Source organism: Mirounga leonina, unplaced genomic scaffold (genome assembly GCF_011800145.1).
Source record: "Mirounga leonina isolate KUSES-001 unplaced genomic scaffold, KU_Mleo_1.0 Mir_201, whole genome shotgun sequence".
Lineage (NCBI taxonomy): Eukaryota > Metazoa > Chordata > Mammalia > Carnivora > Phocidae > Mirounga > Mirounga leonina.
Genome location: NW_023270504.1, coordinates 22,281,018 through 22,300,268, shown reverse-complemented (window position 1 = coordinate 22,300,268; position 19,251 = coordinate 22,281,018). Strand labels below are relative to the sequence as shown.

General features: G+C 42.6%; 1 protein-coding gene across 2 annotated transcripts in view; it reads left to right on the top strand.

The window, feature by feature from the left end:
- The first annotated feature begins 4,975 nt into the window (after window positions 1–4,975).
- The window catches only part of GABARAPL1 (GABA type A receptor associated protein like 1), a 37,878-nt gene continuing 23,602 nt past the window's right edge, over window positions 4,976–19,251 (top strand). The window contains exons 1-5 of one of the 2 annotated variants that reach the window (XM_035028235.1): window positions 4,976–5,325; window positions 10,030–10,108; window positions 11,159–11,277; window positions 12,132–12,193; window positions 12,396–13,479. In XM_035028235.1, coding sequence (XP_034884126.1) covers window positions 5,236–5,325; window positions 10,030–10,108; window positions 11,159–11,277; window positions 12,132–12,193; window positions 12,396–12,447 — 402 coding nt within the window. In that variant the 5' untranslated portion in view covers window positions 4,976–5,235 and the 3' untranslated portion in view covers window positions 12,448–13,479. Of the gene's footprint in view, window positions 5,326–10,029; window positions 10,109–11,158; window positions 11,278–12,131; window positions 12,194–12,395; window positions 13,480–19,251 lie in introns of those variants that run through there. The other variant, XM_035028236.1, reaches the window with a different exon arrangement.

Here is a 19,251-nt window from a genome sequence, read left to right as displayed (position 1 = left end):
TCACCACCCAAGCCTAAGGCAGACACCTGACTGAGCCACCCAGGCATCCTGCCAATAAGGGCTTTAAAACATACTCAGTTGAGTTTTGTTTTTTAATAAAACTAAACTAACATAGTGACAGTTGGGACAGAGCAAAGTGAGCACATTCAAATTATCAAGAAGGAAGATCCACCTATGCACAGTCCTGAGACAAGAAAGATTCCTGGTCTTGGAGTCATCCTGATGGTAGTTGACACTGTTTTGCAGATGGCAGTTTATCTAAAAATTCAAATTAACTAACTCCTTTGTTTAAATTCCAAGCATATGAAGTGAATTTGGCAAATGGTTATGAGTTGCTGAACCTCGTTATTATATTTCTCATTTGAGATCAATACATTGAAATTCTGGTTTTACACATTAGTTTATTTTTATTAGTTTATTTTTTATTAAAGTATAGTTGACATACAATGTTATATTAGTTTCAGGGGTAGAACATAATGATTTGACAATTCTACGCATTACACTATGCTCGTCACATTAAGTATAGTCACCATCTGTCATCATACATTATTACAATATTATTATTATTATTATTATTATTGAAGGAGAGAGAGAGAGTGGGAGGCAGAGGAAGAGGGAGAGAGAGAATCTTAAGCAGGCTCTATGCCCAGCATGGAGTCTGACATCAGTCTCAAACTCACGACCTTGAGATCATGACCTGAGCTGAAATCAAGAGTTGGATACTTAACCGACTAAGCTACCCAGGTGCCCCATAATAATCATTTTTACAATATTATTGATTCTATTTCTTATGCTGTACTTTTCATCCCTGTGACTTATTTATTTTATAACTGGAAGTTTATATTTCTTAATCCCTTTCACCTATTTTCTCCATACCCCAACCCCTCCCTGCTGGAAACCACTAGTTTGTTCTCTGTATTTATAATTCTGTTTCTGTTCTTGCTTGCTTGCTTGTTTGCTCTGGTTTTTAGATTCCATATGAATCTAAATTCCCAAATCACATGATATTCGTCTTTCTCTGAGTTATTCCTTTTAGCATAATACTTTCTATGTCTATACATGTTGTCATAAATTGCAAGATCTCATTTTTTATAGCTGAATAATATTCCATTGTATGCATATATACCCCCTCTTCTTTACCCATTTATTTATTGATAGACACTAAGTTACTTCTGTAACTTGGTTATTATTATAATGCTGTAATAAATACAGGGGTGCATATATCTTTTCAAATTAGTGTTTTCATTTTCTTGGGGTAAATAGCCAGTAGTGGAATTACTGGATCACATGGGATTTCTATTTTTAATTTTTTGAGAAAACTCAATATTGTTTTCCATAGTGGCTGCACCAATTGACATTCCCGTCAATGATGCACAAGGGTCCCTTTCTGCACATTCTCACCAACACTTGTTATTTCTTGTCTTTTTGATAGTAGCCCTTCTGACAGGTGTAAGGTGGCATGCATTTCCCTAATGATTGGCGATATTGAGCATCTTTTCACGTGCTTTTTGGTACACATTAGCTTAAATGTGATAATATAAAAATATCCTGAATAAAAAAGAAATCAGACCTACTTATATGTATGGTCAATTCCAGCTGTTTTTGTATTCTAATGATTGACTGAGGGAAAAATATAAAAAAGTATTTTAAGAGCAATTGAGAAAATGTGAATATAAACTCCGTATTAATGTTGGAAAATACTGGTAATTTTTTTAGGTGTAATAGTATCTTGATTATGTAGGAACATTTCCTATTCTTAGCAGGATTATATTGAGTATTTTGGGGTGAAGTGTCATGAAGTTTGTATTTACTTTCAAATGAAAAAAATCAAGGTGGTGGGTATATAAGTGTTCATCCTACTATTTTTTGAAATTTTTTACCTATTTGAAAATGTTCATAAAAGATCAAAAAAATTCTAACCCTTGAGAACACAAAAAATTAGATTACAAGAAAAAATTGAAATGTGTATTTGAGAAAATGTGAGCTTTTTTTAAGACCTTATTGTTTTTGTTTTTTTCTTAAGTCCTTTTTATTTATTTATTTATTTTTTAAAGATTTTATTTATTTTTTAGAGAGCGAGCGAGAGAGAAACAGCATGAGAGGGGAGAGGGTCAGAGGGAGAAGCAGGCTCCCCGCTGAGCCGGGAGCCCGACGTGGGACTCGATCCCAGGACCCCGGGATCATGACCTGAGCCGAAGGCAGTCGCTTAACCATCTGAGCCACCCAGGCGCCCCTGTTTTTGTTTTTTTAAGATTGTATTTATTTGAGAGACAGAGAGAGAGATCACAAGCAGTGGGGAGGGGCAGAGGGTGAAACAGGCTCCTGGCTTAGCAGGAACCTGATGCAGGGCTCAAAGCAGGGCTCGATGCAGGGCTCAATGCTGTGCTCGATCCCAGGACCCTGGGATAATGACCTGAGCCGAAGGCAGATGCTTAACTGCCTGAGCCACCCAGGCGCCCCAGGACCTTATTATTTTTAGAGCAGTTTTAGGTTCACAACAAAATTAGGAGGAAGATAGAGATTTCCCATATACCTACTGCCCCCCACACATGCATAGCCTCTCCCATTATTAGTATTCTCCACCAGAGTGGTACATTTGTTACAACTGAGGAACCTACATCGACACATCATAATCATCCCAAATCCAAAGTTTACATTAGGGTTCAGTTTTGGTGTCATACATTATACTGGTTTGGACAAATGTTTAATGACATGTATCCATCATTATACGAGAATTTTCACTATTCTCCACCTAGTCATCCCCGACCCCCAACCCCTGGCAACCATTGAACTTTTTACTGTCTCCATAGTTTTGCTTTTTTCAGAATGTCATATACAGTTGGAATCACACAGTATTTAGCCTTTTAGATTGGCTTCTTTCACTTAGTAATATGCATTTCAGATATTTTCATGTCTTGATAGTACATTTCCTTTTGGCACTGATAATATTACATTGTCTGGATGAACTACAGTGCATCCATTCACCTACCAAAAGGCATCTTGATTGCTTCCAAGTTTTGGCAATTATGAATAAAGCTGCTATAAACATCTGTGTGTAGGTTTTTATGTGGACAGAGTTTTAAGTTTCTTTGGGTAAATACTAAGGAGGATGATTGTTGGCTCATATTGTAAGAGTATGTTTAGTTTTCTAAGAAACCACTAAACTGTCTTCCGAAGTGGTTATGCCATTTTCCATCCCTCTCAGGAATGAATGAGAATTCCTGAAATGTGAGGTTTTTAATATAGTATTTTGTCTCTGGTTAAAAATTGAATGTTGGTTTGATATTTTGTCTGATTCAATGTGTTAATTTATAAAATTACTGTTTGCATAATATTTTAAATGTTATGCTGATAATAAAGGTAGAGAGCAAACTTTGAAAGATGCCAAATTGTATATTCTGAGATTAGCATTTTTAAAAACTTTGAGGTAGAAATATTAACTAAAATTTTATCTTCAAACCATTTTTCATATGTAAGTTGCCATTGCGCTTAGGTATTTTTTAAAATAAAAGTTAAAATCAGCATTTTAACTAGCTATGATTTGATCAGAGAACCATACTCTCAAAATACTAATCTCCATCAGGGTTACCTTTCTCACCTGGTTGTAAAGTACTTCCTTTAAGAGATCTTAGCTATAGTGGGGCAAAACTAAAATGAGCTAATAATTTGAATTTGAAAATAAGGACTAAAGATTATAAACATATAATGCAATAGAATAGTTCCTGGATTTTTATGCAAAAAAGGACTGAAAGATGTCATGGAGAAAAATAATTAACATCAAGAAGTAAAGCTATGCTTTTCGTTTTCCTTTTTTCAATGATGAAACTTAGATTTTTTTTTTTTTTTTTTTGTGGGTTTGTTTTTTAAACCATAGACACCGAGACCGTGATAAAAGAAGGTAGGTGACAGGGACTGCCGTTGTATATTTCAGAGCTCCCTGGACTCGATCAGAGCAAAGTGGTCCTTCCTCTCTCTTCTGTATCATTTACAGTTTTCGCTGCCTTCCCCCTACAAGTCCCTGGAATCCCTGCCATTAGCAGTGGCTGGAAAGGCCTCAGTCCTTTGATTCTTAGTGGGGAGAGGGGAGGGCCGGAGGGAGGCGACAATGGCTCCTAGCCCACCAGTCTTCCCTCAGCCCTCCCGGGGGGCACTTTATTTTCACCTTAGGGACACTTAACAAGTAATACTATCCTCTGGTGAATTTTTGCAGAATAAAAACAGAAACGTTTAAGAAGTAATGAGTTAACCACCTGAATTGCTTGATATTTTCTTTTGCGGAAGACAGGCCCAACTTCTGAGTTAAACAGGAGGAAGTGAATCATTTCTATGCTGGAACGTGAGCGAAGCCCTTGGCAGTCCTGACTGACATCACTTCTCTGGACCTTGATTACATCGCTCGCCCTTCACCTTATACATCTCCTCAAATTCCTGAGTCATGCTTTGTTTATGCTGCCGCTCTAGGAGCAAACTGCGACAAGGACCCAAACAAAATGACGCCAGCGTGGTGAAGGAGGGGTCAGGGTCGGAGGGAGCCAGCCTAGCACCCCGGGAGCTGGCGGCGCAGCTGAAGGAGCAAAGGGCAAAATGCAAGCACCGCGCATTTCTGTACTGGTCAAAGGAACCCCAGGACCCCCATTCTCTCCTTCCCTAGACTCCCGATCCCAGTAAGCTGGAAAAAGCTGGATTTTCGCCCTCTGTGTTTGTTTTTGGATCAAACCAAGAAACAGCGAGAAAGAGGGAAGAAGATATTTTTGGGACGTATTTTTTGCATTCAAACCACTTTTAGTGTCACAGCCGCAATAAAACTCGAAGTAAAAAATTTTCACGTCTGCAACAAACTCCACTCAGGAAAGTTTAGATTGAAAGAGGACTCCTCGAAAATAGACCGTGTTCCGCCCTCCCCCCCGCCCGGCGCGGTCCAAACGCTGGGGGCGGGGTGGGGAGGCGGGACGTCATGACGTCACAATACCAACGCGCTGCCGTGTTGTTTTGTGCTCCCAGCGCTCGGGAAAAGCCGCTGGGATTTCTCTACCTGACCCACTCTGCCCTGCGTCCGAGGGGACCCGACGTCCCTTCTGAAAGCTCTGCCACGCTGCGTTGCGACGGGAGCTGGCATTTCTGGGGCGGTCCTGATACCTATCGAAATTTGCCAGAGGGAAGGGAGACGGGAGAGACGCAGCCATCAGCGAGGAAGGCAGGCCCCGTCCGGGGATCTCAGAAACCCTGCGGTCCATCATGAAGTTCCAGTACAAGGAGGACCATCCCTTTGAGTATCGGAAAAAGGAAGGAGAAAAGATCCGGAAGAAGTATCCGGACAGGGTCCCTGTGAGTGCAATGGGGAACGGCGAGGGGCAGGGAAGGGGGTTAGCGGGGCTGGGGGGAACGGGGAGTCGTGATGGCTGCCCTAAGGTACCGAAGAAGCGTGGTCTCCATGATGACTGAGCCTGAACACCCTTCACTGCTAGGACGGCCAGTGGAATGGACGTTCTCACTGCAGATCTTTTAAAACTCATCTCCCCAGGGCCCGTCGTCTTTGGAACTGACCGCATCTTTAGAGCGGAGCCTACGTTTGAGTGACTCAGCAGTATTCAGAGGATGTGTAGGTGTTCAAAACGTGGCTCTTTCGTGAGGGAAGGGTCAGGTTGGGACCCTACATTTGTTCCCTTTAAGATCCCAGGGAAATTGTTCTGGAAATAACTTGATGCAATGAGGTTTGCGTCCGTCGATTTCTGTTTTAGGCGCTTCTCCCGTAAGTCGACTTTGGCCCTCGTAACATTGGGTTTGGGAGGCAAAGGTTCAGAAACCAATGGATCCTTTCTTTCTTCCATAAGTAGAAAAGTGTGTGTGTGTTGGGGGGAGGGGGGCGCCACAAGACAGGTCTGGCCCAGAAAACAAGGTCACGTTCTCTGCGCAACAGCCCGATTGCCTCATCATTCTTGGCTCCAGGGGCATTTATGGATGCAGCCAGTCTCCCACCGGTACTTACTCGATCAGATTGTACCTGCACACAATGATGAAGGACTGAGGCCTTTTTCTTTTCGTTTTGGAAGCTGGTTTATGTGGTTAAAATTAGTGCCTGCAGTTAGGAGATAAGAGGAAACATTAAGGTAGCGTTCTGCATCCGGGCGCTTTTTCCGTCACCCCCTCCCCCGCCACTTGCCTGGTTTTTCTGTAATGTAGGCTGCGCAGCTGGATTGGAAGGTAGAAGACTTTTAAGTGTGGTAGGGGGAACAACAACCCTTGCGTTTTGGAGGTGGAAGAGCAGAGACTTTCAGATTGTGCTATCTTCAGGCGGGGATATTAGGATAAAGATTACATATTATGTACAGGTAGAGTAATTGTGATTATCTGGTGTCAGTTTTTGACCCGCAGGTACCCTTTGGGACTCTTCAATCCTTACCTAATTTTCATCGTGTTACGGCTGCTGGAAGCATCTTGGGCATTATGCCCGCAGTAGAAACCCCGTGCAGTCCTTCATAAGGAAGCAAGAAGACCTTAGGGCTGTTCCATTCACCAGGAATTGCACACAAGGGTGTTCGGCTAAAAAAGAGAGCTAGCTCTGTTACTCACCCACTTAATGATCCTTTGCAAATTACCTGTTCAGTCTCTGGACCTTGGGTGACTGCTTCAGAAGTTTCCCCCAATTGTGGTGATAGCGGTCCTGCTTTCTTAGAATATTTAAAAATGTCAACTTTCATTGATTGATAGTTTTCTCTGTATCTGGAAGTATTGTACATGCTCTGACTTTATTCACTTAATCCTCACACCATTATAATCCCGTTCTACAGATGAAGGATCTGTAGCACAGAGAAATGAAGTATTGCTAAAGGTTTCCTGTGGCTGGTGTGTGGCAGAGCTGAGATTCCAACTCTGGTTGTGGGATCCTCCATGCCATATCGTTTCTCAGTTTCTAATACAGTTCTATTAAACGATTAAGGAGGCACTGTGTACCTCACACTGTTAGGTATTGGAAATCAAGAGAAAACATCGTGGCCCTCAAAAGGTCAGAGTCGTATGATGCCAGACAGCATCAATGACTACCATTTATTCAGAACTCTTAGGTCTGAGGTTCTGTTGCAGTAGCTCTACCTAAGTCACAAACTCTGAAATGTACCTGTTCCTAAATCTAGTTAAAATTCCCAGGTATTTCGGGGCGCCTGGGTGGCTCAGTCGGTTAAGTGTCTGCCTTCGGCTCAGGTCATGGTCTCAGGGTCCTGGGATCGAGCCCCGCATCGGGCTCCCTGCTCGGCGGGGAGTCTGCTTCTCCCTCTCCCTCTGCTGCTCCCCCTGTTTGTGCTGTCCCTCTCTCTCTGTCAAATAAATAAATAAAATTTAAAATTCCCAGGTATTTCTTCAAAACTGAGCCCTTCCCATTTCCGCCATTTACATGCACTCACCCAGAATATTTCAACTCATCCTCCCTATTTTCCTGCTCATTGTTTGATGTAAAAAAAAAAAAATGTTTTACCTCTGTGATAATTTGTAAGCTGTTAGAACCATCAGTCAGATCTCATGGTTCCTCCAGTTGGTTTTTAACCAGTTTATAAGCCTCCCAACTGCTCCTCAGGTGCTCAGCCTGTGACCTTTGTAGTTGTGACACAGGAAGAAGAGCTCTGCTCTCTTGAGTTGTGAGATTTTGTCTAGTTCTGGGCAGGATCCTTAATCTTGATGTCCTAAAGTGTCCATTTTACACACACAAAAAAAAAGAGGGTTAGTGTAAGTGATTTCTGAAGCCCCAATGCAGTCAAGTACCCTGACTGCTCACATAACTCAATTTTAGTTTGGCCCCACCTTATCTCTTAGCTACCATCCAAAAGAATAGATGTGTCATACCTCGAGAGGGGAGGGTTTCTTGAGATCTTAAAGTATCTTAATAGCTACAATGTATTGAAAATCTGCAACATTGTGGTTAGGAACAGATTGTCTAGGCTTTAAACTTTGTAAAAGGCCCTGTGGAATATAGGCCACATTGCACGGAAGAAAAAAACCTGAGCACCATAGAGGAAAAGCATCTAACCCAGGGCCCACGAGTAGAGTTGGGATTCTTGGAAACCTAAAATATTTTCTGGTAAGCCAAGGCCTTAATGATTACCCAACCCCTTCCTGTTCCTCTCCAAAGCCTGCCCTCCTGTCTGGATGTCTTATCTGCAGTATGTTTTATTGCCCTCTTTTTCTGCTCTCTTTTTGTGGTTTCCATCACTTCCGACTGATGGGAGCTGGCAGCTCTCAGGGTTCCTTTGAGACACAGTGCTAGGCTCCCTCTCTTTCCCTTTGATTTTATTAACTTGCTGCCTCCTGTCCATCCTCATTGTTGGGGCTTCACTGGTCTCTCCCTGAACCTCTTCCTACTTTTTCTTTTAAATTTCTGATTCACATTTTTTTTCTCCAGTTTTCATTTTAAAATTTTTAGTGGGATCATGTCCCTCTGGTCTTCCTGGTTCAGGATTCTTTTTCTCCAGAAACACAAAATAATGTTTTTCACTATTTTAATGTGTTCCCTTTCATTTAAAAGCTTCAAGCCCCAAGTCCTGCTATTGAAGCCAATCCTTATATTAAGATGATTCTTTATAATTTACAAATCATTTTCACATAAAATTATACGGATTACTCAAGGTTATTGTATCAGTACCGTGACTGTAAAAGATATGTTGGAAAGTTACCGTTTTCTTTTACTCACTGGAATGCTGTGGCTCAGTGAAGTTAAGTGACCTGTTGAAGATCACACAGTTCCTTGGGATACTTGTCTAGTGTTACTTCTGCTTCTGTAACTCTTCTACATTTATTGTATGTTTGATCAGGAATTATTGTATTTTCTTTCTTTCTTTTTTTTTTTGTAAGATTTTATTTATTTATTTGACAGAGAGAGACACAGCGAGAGAGGGAACACAAGCAGGGGGAGTGGGAGAGGGAGAAGCAGGCTTCCCGCGGAGCAGGGAGCCCGACATGGGGCTCCACCCCAGGACCCCGGGATCATGACTTGAGCCAAAGGCAGATGCTAAAAATCGAAAGCTGATGGTTTTATAAAAGATTTTAAATATTTATAATTTTAGTTAAATTACATAAGCTATAAATACTAAGTATAAATTTGTAATTATTATATAAATTAAACAAATGTTATTTAAATATTTAAAATTTTATGCATAAAATCTTTAATTTTTATATATCTTCATTTTTTCTTTTCATTACAGAAATATATGATCTCTATAAAATTTGATGTGTTATAGAAATATTTAATGTAGACATTGAAATCCCTTAAAATACCAACGCCTAACCAATATTGATAAATGGGTTCTTGTAAATGACTTCATATTACAGGATCTCATACTCTCAGTACTATTTAGTACTTTCTTTGACCTAATAAAACATGCCTTGAACATTTTTTTTCGGTCATTCTTGAAAATTTTGACACAGTATAAAATTTAAACCACATTTTATGAGTACCTTTAATAAGTGCATTCATTAGAAAGAATAAAACCAGGAGGTACTCAGGAGCATTGGAGGAAATGCACAGTCCTCTTGATGCTCTCATTAAATACGAGGAAGTATAGATCCTACACCTGACAGGTAACTTGTAATTACGTAAACTCAAGGTTCTTTTTACTTTCGTCACATGCCCTCCATTCTCTTCTTGTTGCAGTAATAGAACTGTAATCTTACTAAGGAAGCCCATGTTCCCATAGGTTTTGTAAGAGGTAAAGGGGAATAAAAAATGGGAACATTTTTTTTTTATAATTATTTGACAGAGAGAGACAGAGCGAGAGAGCAAACACAAGCAGGGGGAGTAGGAGAGGGAGAAGCAGGCTTCCCCGTGGAGCAGGGAGCCCGATGTGGGGCTCAATCCCAGGACCCCGGGATCACGACCTGAGCCGAAGGCAGACGCTTAACGACTGAGCCACCCAGGTGCCCCAGAAATGGGAACATTTTAGTGGGTCTAGACAAATGCACTTCAAATAGGGCAACTGTAGGATGTGGGAGGAAAAATACTGGATTAGATTCTGTATTTTTCATTCTCACTTTCCTCCTTCCCAGGTGATTGTGGAGAAGGCTCCTAAGGCCAGGGTGCCTGATCTGGACAAGAGGAAGTACCTGGTGCCTTCTGACCTCACAGGTAATGCTTTTTCCCTCCCCAGGCCCTCCTTCCCATCGTGGAGCCTCTCTTGTACCTCCTGTGTGCATGAGATTGTGGGATTGAGAGGAAGTAGAGTTGAAGAAAGTGGGTGGGATTCTCCAGAGAGTGGCGGGGGGGCGCGCAAACCGGAGTGACTCAGCCGTTCTTCTCCATTGCCAGTTCGCTTATGCATTTCCCATCACAAAGTCTTGTGTGATTTAGACACAGCAGAATGCACAACATTGAAAGCAATGGCCAGATGCCTGTGTTTTAAACTACTTAGAATCTGCTTTGTTATTGTGATACCAGTTTATTCCAAAAGGAAAGTCAGAGGGCGGATTACATTTTAGAGATTCACAGGTGAATACTTTGTCTCCTCATATTTGGTAATATGTTTTGTAGATACTGTTTGGGATTACAAAGAATATATTGTTCACCTTAGTGATCGTTAATGGAATAACCAGGAATCCAGAAAATACTGGAAAGATTTTGTAGATGTATTTGCCCCAGGGTTGTTAGATTTGAGTATCAGTCTTCTAGAACTTTTTCAATATGTTTGGTAGAAGGTGCAGCATTGAACCCCACTTATTGCCCAGACTTTGGGATGAGCGACCATGCTGAGATTACTGGAGTCCAGTAGACCTCTCCCCATCACTTGTTTGTCGTAAGGTGGGAATGAGGATGGAAGTGCATTTCAGATCCCATTTAGACAACGATTAAAGAGTATTTTGGTCTAGATGTACGTAGGATTCCCTCAAAGTCTTCCTCAAGCTTTGAGTGGAGATGCTAATAGTATGTCTGAAATTGAGTAAAGTGGGAAAGGATTGAAGAATAAGCTTCTCAGTGGCATGTCAGGGAATATGGAGGCTTCTTTGAGTTGCACGTTCTATTTCTAAAGCCATAGAACAGTATTTGGCTCTGCTGAGATTTTATCTAAAGCTGGTACTTTAAAGGGCGCAGGTGCAGTAGAGGTTTTGTTTTGTTTTTTCTAGGCCTTCCCCCCTTGTTTTTCCTAATTGCCTTCCTTTTCTAAAACCTTCCTTTATCCAGTTGGCCAGTTCTACTTCTTAATCCGGAAGAGGATCCACCTGAGGCCTGAGGACGCCTTATTCTTCTTTGTCAACAACACTATCCCTCCTACTAGTGCTACCATGGGCCAGCTCTATGAGGTAAGTGTCCTGGTCACAACACCGTGCAGTCTCGTGTTCTCCAGCCTTTGTTCCAGGATCTGTTGATAACACACCTGGGAAGTGGGGCAAGAGGTGTTACTTCCCTGTATCCCCTTACACATCGCAGTGTAAGGCTCTGGGCGATTAAATGTCACTTGGCCTCTAGGGATTGAGCCGCTTACTAGGTTCATTCTTTCTGAATTCTCAGTTTTGCCTTCTTCTAGGGTTCTAATCTTGGATTGTCTTTATTGAAACAGCAAGAAATTGTTTCTGACTGCAAATTCTAAGTAGAATGAAATTTAAAATTACAAGGCAAAGCCTTTAAATTGATTCATTTGTCTTAATTGATAAACTCAGTTGGAGAGAGTAATTTGCTGACTTCATTTGGTTTGATTGGTAAACTGTCAGGATCTAATGAGAAAACTATTGTAAAGGACTTGCTCATGCTGTATCACCCGATTTTATGGCTGTATTATTCCTTAAAGGATTTCACATGGTATTGCCTTCTTATTGTGCCCTGTGAGTTGTGTAAACTTATTCTAACAATCTCTTAATCTCATTTTTATTCCATAGCCTATAATCCCTGTTAGTGTATATTGTCATATATGGTTTTTTTGTATCTGTGTTCCCCTTGCCTAGAATGAGCTTTTTTAAGGGTCATGTTCTTATCCCTGATATCTGTACGTATGGATGTTCTCTTTGAAGATTTTTTGTGAACTCAAAAGTTGAATTCCTGTCACTTCTTTATTCTTTTCTCAGTGGAGGCTAATGACTCCTATACCTACCTACCTCGTGTGAGGCTCAAAATCCTCAAGATAGTGAATGTGATGTTTCCCTCTTGTCTCTTCCCTCAGGACAACCATGAGGAAGACTATTTTCTGTATGTGGCCTACAGTGACGAGAGTGTCTATGGGAAGTGAGTGTTGGAAGCCCAGCAGATGGGAGCACCTGGACTCGGGGGTAGGGGGAGGGGCGTGTGTGGGACTTGGGGAAGGAGAGGGAGGGCTCCCACCGTGGCGGAGACAGAAGGGGAAGATATCTGGAAACACTACACTGCACACAACGTCATCATAATTTCACACGCTCAATTGATATTTTCTGCTGCTTCCTCGGCCCAGGGAGAAAGTATGTCAGGACAGAGGCGTTGGATTGGCTTTGATAGAGGAATGAAGACGATTTAATTTCACAACATTTCTGTGAATTGTTTTTTGTGTGACTTCACGGAAGAGGCAGGAGGCGGGCAAGTTGGGGCCAGAGATGATTGTGGACCACCAGTAACTTCCTGCTCTCTTTCCTCTTTGGGCAGAGATTCTATTTTTGACATTTGCACAAGACAGGTAGGGAAAGGGGATGAGGATGTTTTAGGACTACTTTCTGGCTTTTCATTCCTAGGGACCAAAAGAAGCCCATTGTAATTAAGGCATTGTGACCCTGACCTATCTCCACTCCTCCCCATCCCTGTCATAATCCCACATACATCCCAAGACATCACAGCGCCACCCAGTGGTGCTGGTTGACATTAGGCAGACATTGAGATGGAGCTCTCTCACCACTGGAAGACGGCGGCCGGGCATGAGAGATGGTGTAGTTTTGAAGATAGTTTTGGTAGCATTAAACTGGAAAGCTGAGCATCTCTGTCTAACCTGCTCTCTCTCTGGTGCCCCTTATCCCATACCTACGTGGGACTTCAGTGAGCCACAACCATTTCCAATTACGAGCTATAAAGCCACTCCTTCAGCATTTCCCAAACTTTGCTCCACGTATAGGGACAGAGATGTCTTATTACGGGAGGGGCAGGTATGAGGTGAGACAGATTGTCTGCGCCTCCCACTCAGCCAGGATTCTTGCTCCCTTGTTGCTGTCCCTTCAGTCCCAGGCACACAGAACTGCTAAGTGATGACCAGCTGCCTCCTGACGTAGGTTTTCATGTACTGCAGCTGCTAGTTAGACAGGTTTGAGGGGATGACTTAATACTTCATGGGGATTCTATGGATTCTGATTATTTTCACTTTGGGGGTTATATGGGCGGGGGTGGGGAGCAGGCATCGCACTCAGACATGACATTTCAGTTCATCTCTGCTAATGAAAAGGGTCCTTCCTGTGGGAGAAATCTGTGTCCATTCTGTCAGCTGCAGATTCTTGTGTAATGAAGTTTATGCTGTCAGGCCAAGGAAATAAAATAATTGCATACCTTGAAAACCAGCCATGAGTTCAGAGATGTTGCTTTTTTTGACCATACATGTGAATAGATGGCGTGTGGACTCTGAGCAGAAAACTTTGAGTGAGGGTGGCTGTTAGAAACGAATGTTCACGCATGGTCAGACGTAGACAGGTTTACTTAGCTCTTTACTGGCCAGGAGCTGCTGTTCAGAGGTGAATGTGGTGGGGCAGCGTGCCTGGGGCGTGGGTGATGTGTGTGTGATTTTTCTGCTCCACAGGTAATGCTTTGTCATTGCTTTGTCATTGCTTTATGTGTTTCTCAAAGCTGAAGATGGAACACTGCCTGGGTGAGACTATAAGGGGTAAGGTGGGGGTGTGCTTATTAAAAGTGCAGATGTCTATGGCTCGTCTCAGAGTTAGCTGACTCAGAATCTCAGCGTAGGCGACTGTGTTGTTCACCAGCTCCTCCTGATTCTGCTGTACGCCCAAGGTGGAGAGGCATTGCTCTCTCTACCCGGTTTTGTTCTGAGTCCCAACCAGACCTGTTCTCTCTGTCACGTCTTGGTCATTGTGAGGCCACCATGTCCCAGAGTAGCAAATGGCACATAGGTAAGGCTCCTGGGGTCAGAACAAGCTTGATGTCTTCTGACCATATGAGAGTCATTCATTCATTTGGAACCAAAATGTGGATGCGCAGTGAGGGTGTAAAGTTATGAGACAATGAAACACCAAGGAAGTAGTACAAAGTCCTGTTTTTTAACCTTAAAGGTCATCTCTAGTCCTCTTTCATCTCTTGCAGCCATGTGTCCAGATGGTGTCTATCTCTGTAGACTTTTATGGACTATATCACAGTCACCAGATGGATAGAAATAGGTGGTTACAAAAGATCCATGGCAGGGTTCCAACCACCACCAAACCATGCCCAGTGCACTGACTGAGAAAGTTAAGTCAGGATTGAGAGAAAAGGAAGAAGCCCAAGTCCCGCAAGCACAACACGCAGAGAATTACGGAAAGCTCGCAGGAATTTGGATTTTGACATCAAAGCCTTAAAAATGAACACCTGTCAGTACAGACAGAAAAACATCAGGGTGTTGTTTCTGATAAAGTCCAATGGAAGCTCATATTTGAATTATGATACAAACTATATTTTGAAACAAATAGACTTTACCCACTAGCTAGGAATGAGATCAGGTGAATGTTTAAAAGCTAACAAATAACATGGCAGATCCCAGCTCTCTGTACACATTGCAGACAGCCCCTGTAGCGCAGAAGACTTGGCCATTGCTAAACTTAAGTAGTTAAGTTTGGAGGTTCTCCCCGAGGTGGCCTTTTATTTCAGTCCTCATCTCTGGATATTCCTGGTGGGGAAAATTGCTCCTTGGGTGGGACATTTCATACCATTTTAGACCAGTCTTCTGATTTTATAGATCCATAAAGTTGAATAACTTTTTTTTTTTTTTTTTTTTGTCAGAGAGAGGGAACACAAGCAGGGGGAGTGCAAGGGAGAAGCAGGCTCCCCACTGAGCAGGGAGCCCAACGTTGGGCTCGATCCCAGGACCTGGAATCATGACCTGAGCTGAAGGCAGATGCTTAACCGACTGAGCCACCCAGGTGTCCCCATGAAATTGAGTAACTTAGCTAAGTTCAGAGCCAAACCAGATATTTGAGTGCTGTAATTTGGGTCTGATGCTCTTTCATGAACAGTATCTCTCCCAAGTGTGTCTCCTGTGTTTCCTGCTAGTGAAGCTTTAAAGCTGCTTTGTAGCCTCAGGCAATTGTGTCAGTCTTGAACTAAAAACACTTTAGGAAATGTCTTTTCATTAACCTTGGGTTAATGTCCCAGGTAAGATTGACTTGCCCTGATCCTTCCTTCGGGAGACCAAGGTTAAATGATGTGTCAAAAAGCCCATTCTTCCCTTGGAGGCCAGTATGACTCAGCAGCAGAGATGAGTGAATCCTTTGCTGTACTCTGGTAGAAAGATCTCAAATACTAGTATGTCGGGTGAGCCTAGATCTCGGTTTCCCAAGGATAGCCTTGGTTCATGCACATTTGTCCTGATTGATTTATTAATGGTTCCTTATTTCACTGTCTCAAGTTTCCCAGTGGACAAAACATACAGTCCTACTCCTAAGTTTAAAAAAAAAAAAAAGAATAGAAGTTTGTCCCCCCCCCAATCAAGAGAGAGAACACCTCTGTCATCCAGACAGCATGCCCCAGTACAGCTCTGTGTGGGTGACGAGTCGAAAAAATGCCACTTCGGAATGGCAGACTGTACTGCTTTATTCCATTTTTTCTTGCTCAGTGCAGAATCGTTCTCTTCCTTTAAAGCACGGTGCACTTAAAAGCATAGTGGTAGCCAGGCAAGCACGTGCACTGTGTTGGGCCACTCCCGCTATGCTTCTATGGCCAAGTGTGAATGGTGCTCCCCAAAGTGGGTGGTGCACAGTCCTCTGGCTGTTACAGTGACCCTTCGAACACAGTATTTTATTGCCGGTTGCTATGGAAATGTTACATTTATTAAGCACTTCTACATTGTCTTTTTATCATTAAGCAAATGTAGCTATGGTATGACATGGATACAGCACCAAGTCAGCTGTAAAGAACACATTCAGTCACTTCTGGAAAATAAATGAGTTGATACATTGATTCCACCCAGTGTTTACAGAACTTAACTATTCATAGCTGTGTTTTCTTTTGGATCTTTTTTACTCTGACAGATTTGAACAAGCTCCAAGCATTCATAGTTGTTTTGTGTTTGTTTGTTTGTTTATCCCCCTGCATGAAACCACCAATTATTTTCAGAAACTGGCCCATTTTGGCCTAGGGTGGCTCTAAGTCCACGTTGTCACTTCAGTGCAACCCTGAGTAACCAAGTATTTCCTTCCTCTCTCTTGCCTGCCACCCACCTCCTCACCCGCCCTTCTGTTTACCTGGATATTACTGTGTTAGGTGTGAAGTTTGGTCAGCTCTGGCCTGTGGCACATGGTCCTGTGGCTGACTTGGGCTATGGAGCTTGTTTTTCTCACTTTGGTACATGCTTAAAAACAACAACAAAAAAACCCCCAGAAACACAAAGGAGTCCCTGTCTCAAAGGCTGTGAGAGGCTGTGGTGATGTGAGCCTGATTGTCCTGTTATGTCATAGGACCATTTTTTCCCACTTTCAATTATTACAGTTATGGACACTTCGGTACTTCATAAATATACGTGCAGAATTATTTTCCATGTTTGATGTAGCAGGAAATGATCACCCCTAGAAGTAGTCAGATGACAATGCAATATGCCATTGTTTCTTCAACAGTGACTAACAAGCCCTAAGTCATTCTGGTTGGTGTGTGTCCAACAGCGTGTTGGACCAACAGCGTGTTGGACAGTTTGTTTTGACAGTTCTGTTTTCAGCCTGGCAGGTTATCTGAGATCTTTATGACTTTGGTTGAGAGGTACTTAAGCACCTAAAACTTGAATAAAATGATCTTGAGATCTTGGGTGGAGGGTTGAAGTGCATTTTCTATTTTTACACTTCTAAGTAGGTTCAACGTTACCTCAGATCATTCAGTGAAAGCATGTTGATTGCCTCTTGCTGGGTGTTCAGAGGCTAAAAGTAACAGTAAGCTGTATTTTAGGGGCTGGCATTAGCTAACTCTCTCCAAATCTTTGTTCTGCTGTCATCTCAGGGCCACCCTGAGCACCCTCTCAAGTATTTCAGCAACCTGCACTTACTTGCCACTCTCCCACTCATTCCTACCATGCTTGTTTCTTCACTTAACACAGATCACCTTTTTTTTTTCTTCAAGATTTATTTATTTGTTTTAGAGAGAGAGCATGTGCACATGCAAACCGGAGGACTGGGGAGTGATGGAGGACGAGAGGGGCAGAGGGAGAAGTAGGAACAACAAGCAGACTCTGTGCTCAGCGTGGGGCTCAACCTCACGACCCTGAGATCAGGACCTGAGCTGAAATCAAGAGGCTGGCGTGCTTAACTGACTGCACCACGCAGGTGCCCCAGCACAGATCACCTTTTAACCTTTTTTTTTTAAGTCTTCTCACAAGAATCTAAGTTCCACAAAGGCAGAAACTGTTTTGTTCACTGATTTACATGAACTGGTCAGAACTGTGCCTGACACATAGTTTATGCTCAAAAATAGTGAAAGAACAGTAGCTTCTGATAGGACAGAAGGTTTCAGCTCGAGGACTAGGTAATTCTGCTAAGAACTAAATTAACCATAAAAGCACAGATTAGAAAAGGGCCACTCAAGGAACAATGGGAGCCCCTTGGAACTTACTAGAAGATCTTGAGGCAGGAAATAGGGCTCGAATCTCAGTGCTGCCACTTCACTAGCTCTGTGACAAGGGCCGATCTGTCTTCTGTTCAAATGAAATTCTGACTTCCTTTCCTCTCAGATATAACAACAATTACATCTTAGGTTGTGACTATTGAATAAGTCCTTTGCAAACCACTAATTAGCATTGTTGCCTGTTCGGAGTAAATTTTATTTAAAACGACAGTAGCAGGGTAGCTGGCAGAAAAATTTAGGTTTTCGTTGTTTTGCTGACATTCATTGACAACTGCAGGATAGAGCATGAGTCGGGGAAAATGAAGCGGCCTATATTCCGCTGGATGCCTGTAAAGACAGCTCTTCGACGATGGGAAACACAAAGAGAGGGTTTTTTTTTTTTTTTTTTTTCCTTTCTGTTAAACTCTCCTTGAGGACTGACTTTCTTGATTATCCATTTATCCTCCATTTATCCTCAGTACTGTTGGTCTTTTCCACAGCAGGCAGTAAAACGTAGACGTGGGGCAGAGTAGCTAGACCATTTTTCATCTTTATCGAGCTGGAATCAATATCATGAATCTTTAAACTTTTTTTTTTTTGCTAAGTAATTATGAAATGTCCCGACAAACATTCAAGATGGTATACACAAATTAACAGAACTAACTCCCATTCATTAGCTTTTATGCCACCCAAAGCAGAAGGTAAAACACTGCCTTCCAAGGAGGACGCCCTTGGCTCTGGTCTTCCGCAGCCGGAAGTGCGGTGCAGCCGGAAGTGCGGTGCAGCCGGAAGTGCGGTGCAGCCGGAAGTGCGGTGCAACCGGAAGTGCTGTGCAGCGCACCAGGAGCGCTTCCCCACTTCCGAGTGCAGCCCATGGCTCCAGAAGACTAGTTCCCGGATGGCAAGTTAGGTGTCTTTTCTCTTTGCTTTCTTTTGTCTCTTTCGTCTTCTTTATAATCCCCAAGTGTCAAATTCCTCTAGAACCCACACTTCTTAAATATGAGTGGGCAAGAAGGAGAGTTAGAGGTGAGAGGGAGAAGAACAAACACGGCCCTCCAAGATAAAGACTAGATTTTCCTGCCCTACTTGCAATTCTGCGTCAATATGCCAGTGACTTTAGCCTCATGAATTTCAGTTTCCTCGTTGGTAAATTAGAAATAATGATGTCTGCCTCCCAATGACACGGTTCTGTATAAAATTCTATGATGTTACTAAAATCCTGTCACTCTTTAGTTGTTTCTCTCCTTAAGGCCTGGATTATGTTTAATTCGTCTTTGTATCTCAGTGCCTGGCTCTGAGTAACATTTTGGTTGAATCTGGAATGACTGCAGTACAAGATGGCAATAAAGACCAAAGCCGAGGGGCGCCTGGGTGGCTCAGTCGTTAAGCGTCTGCCTCTGGCTCAGGTCGTAATCCCAGGGTCCTGGGATCGAGCCCCACATCGGGCTCCCTGCTCAGCGGGAAGCCTGCTTCTCCCTCTCCCACTCCCCCTGCTTGTGTTCCCTCTCTCGCTGTCTCTCTGTCAAATAAATAAATAAAAT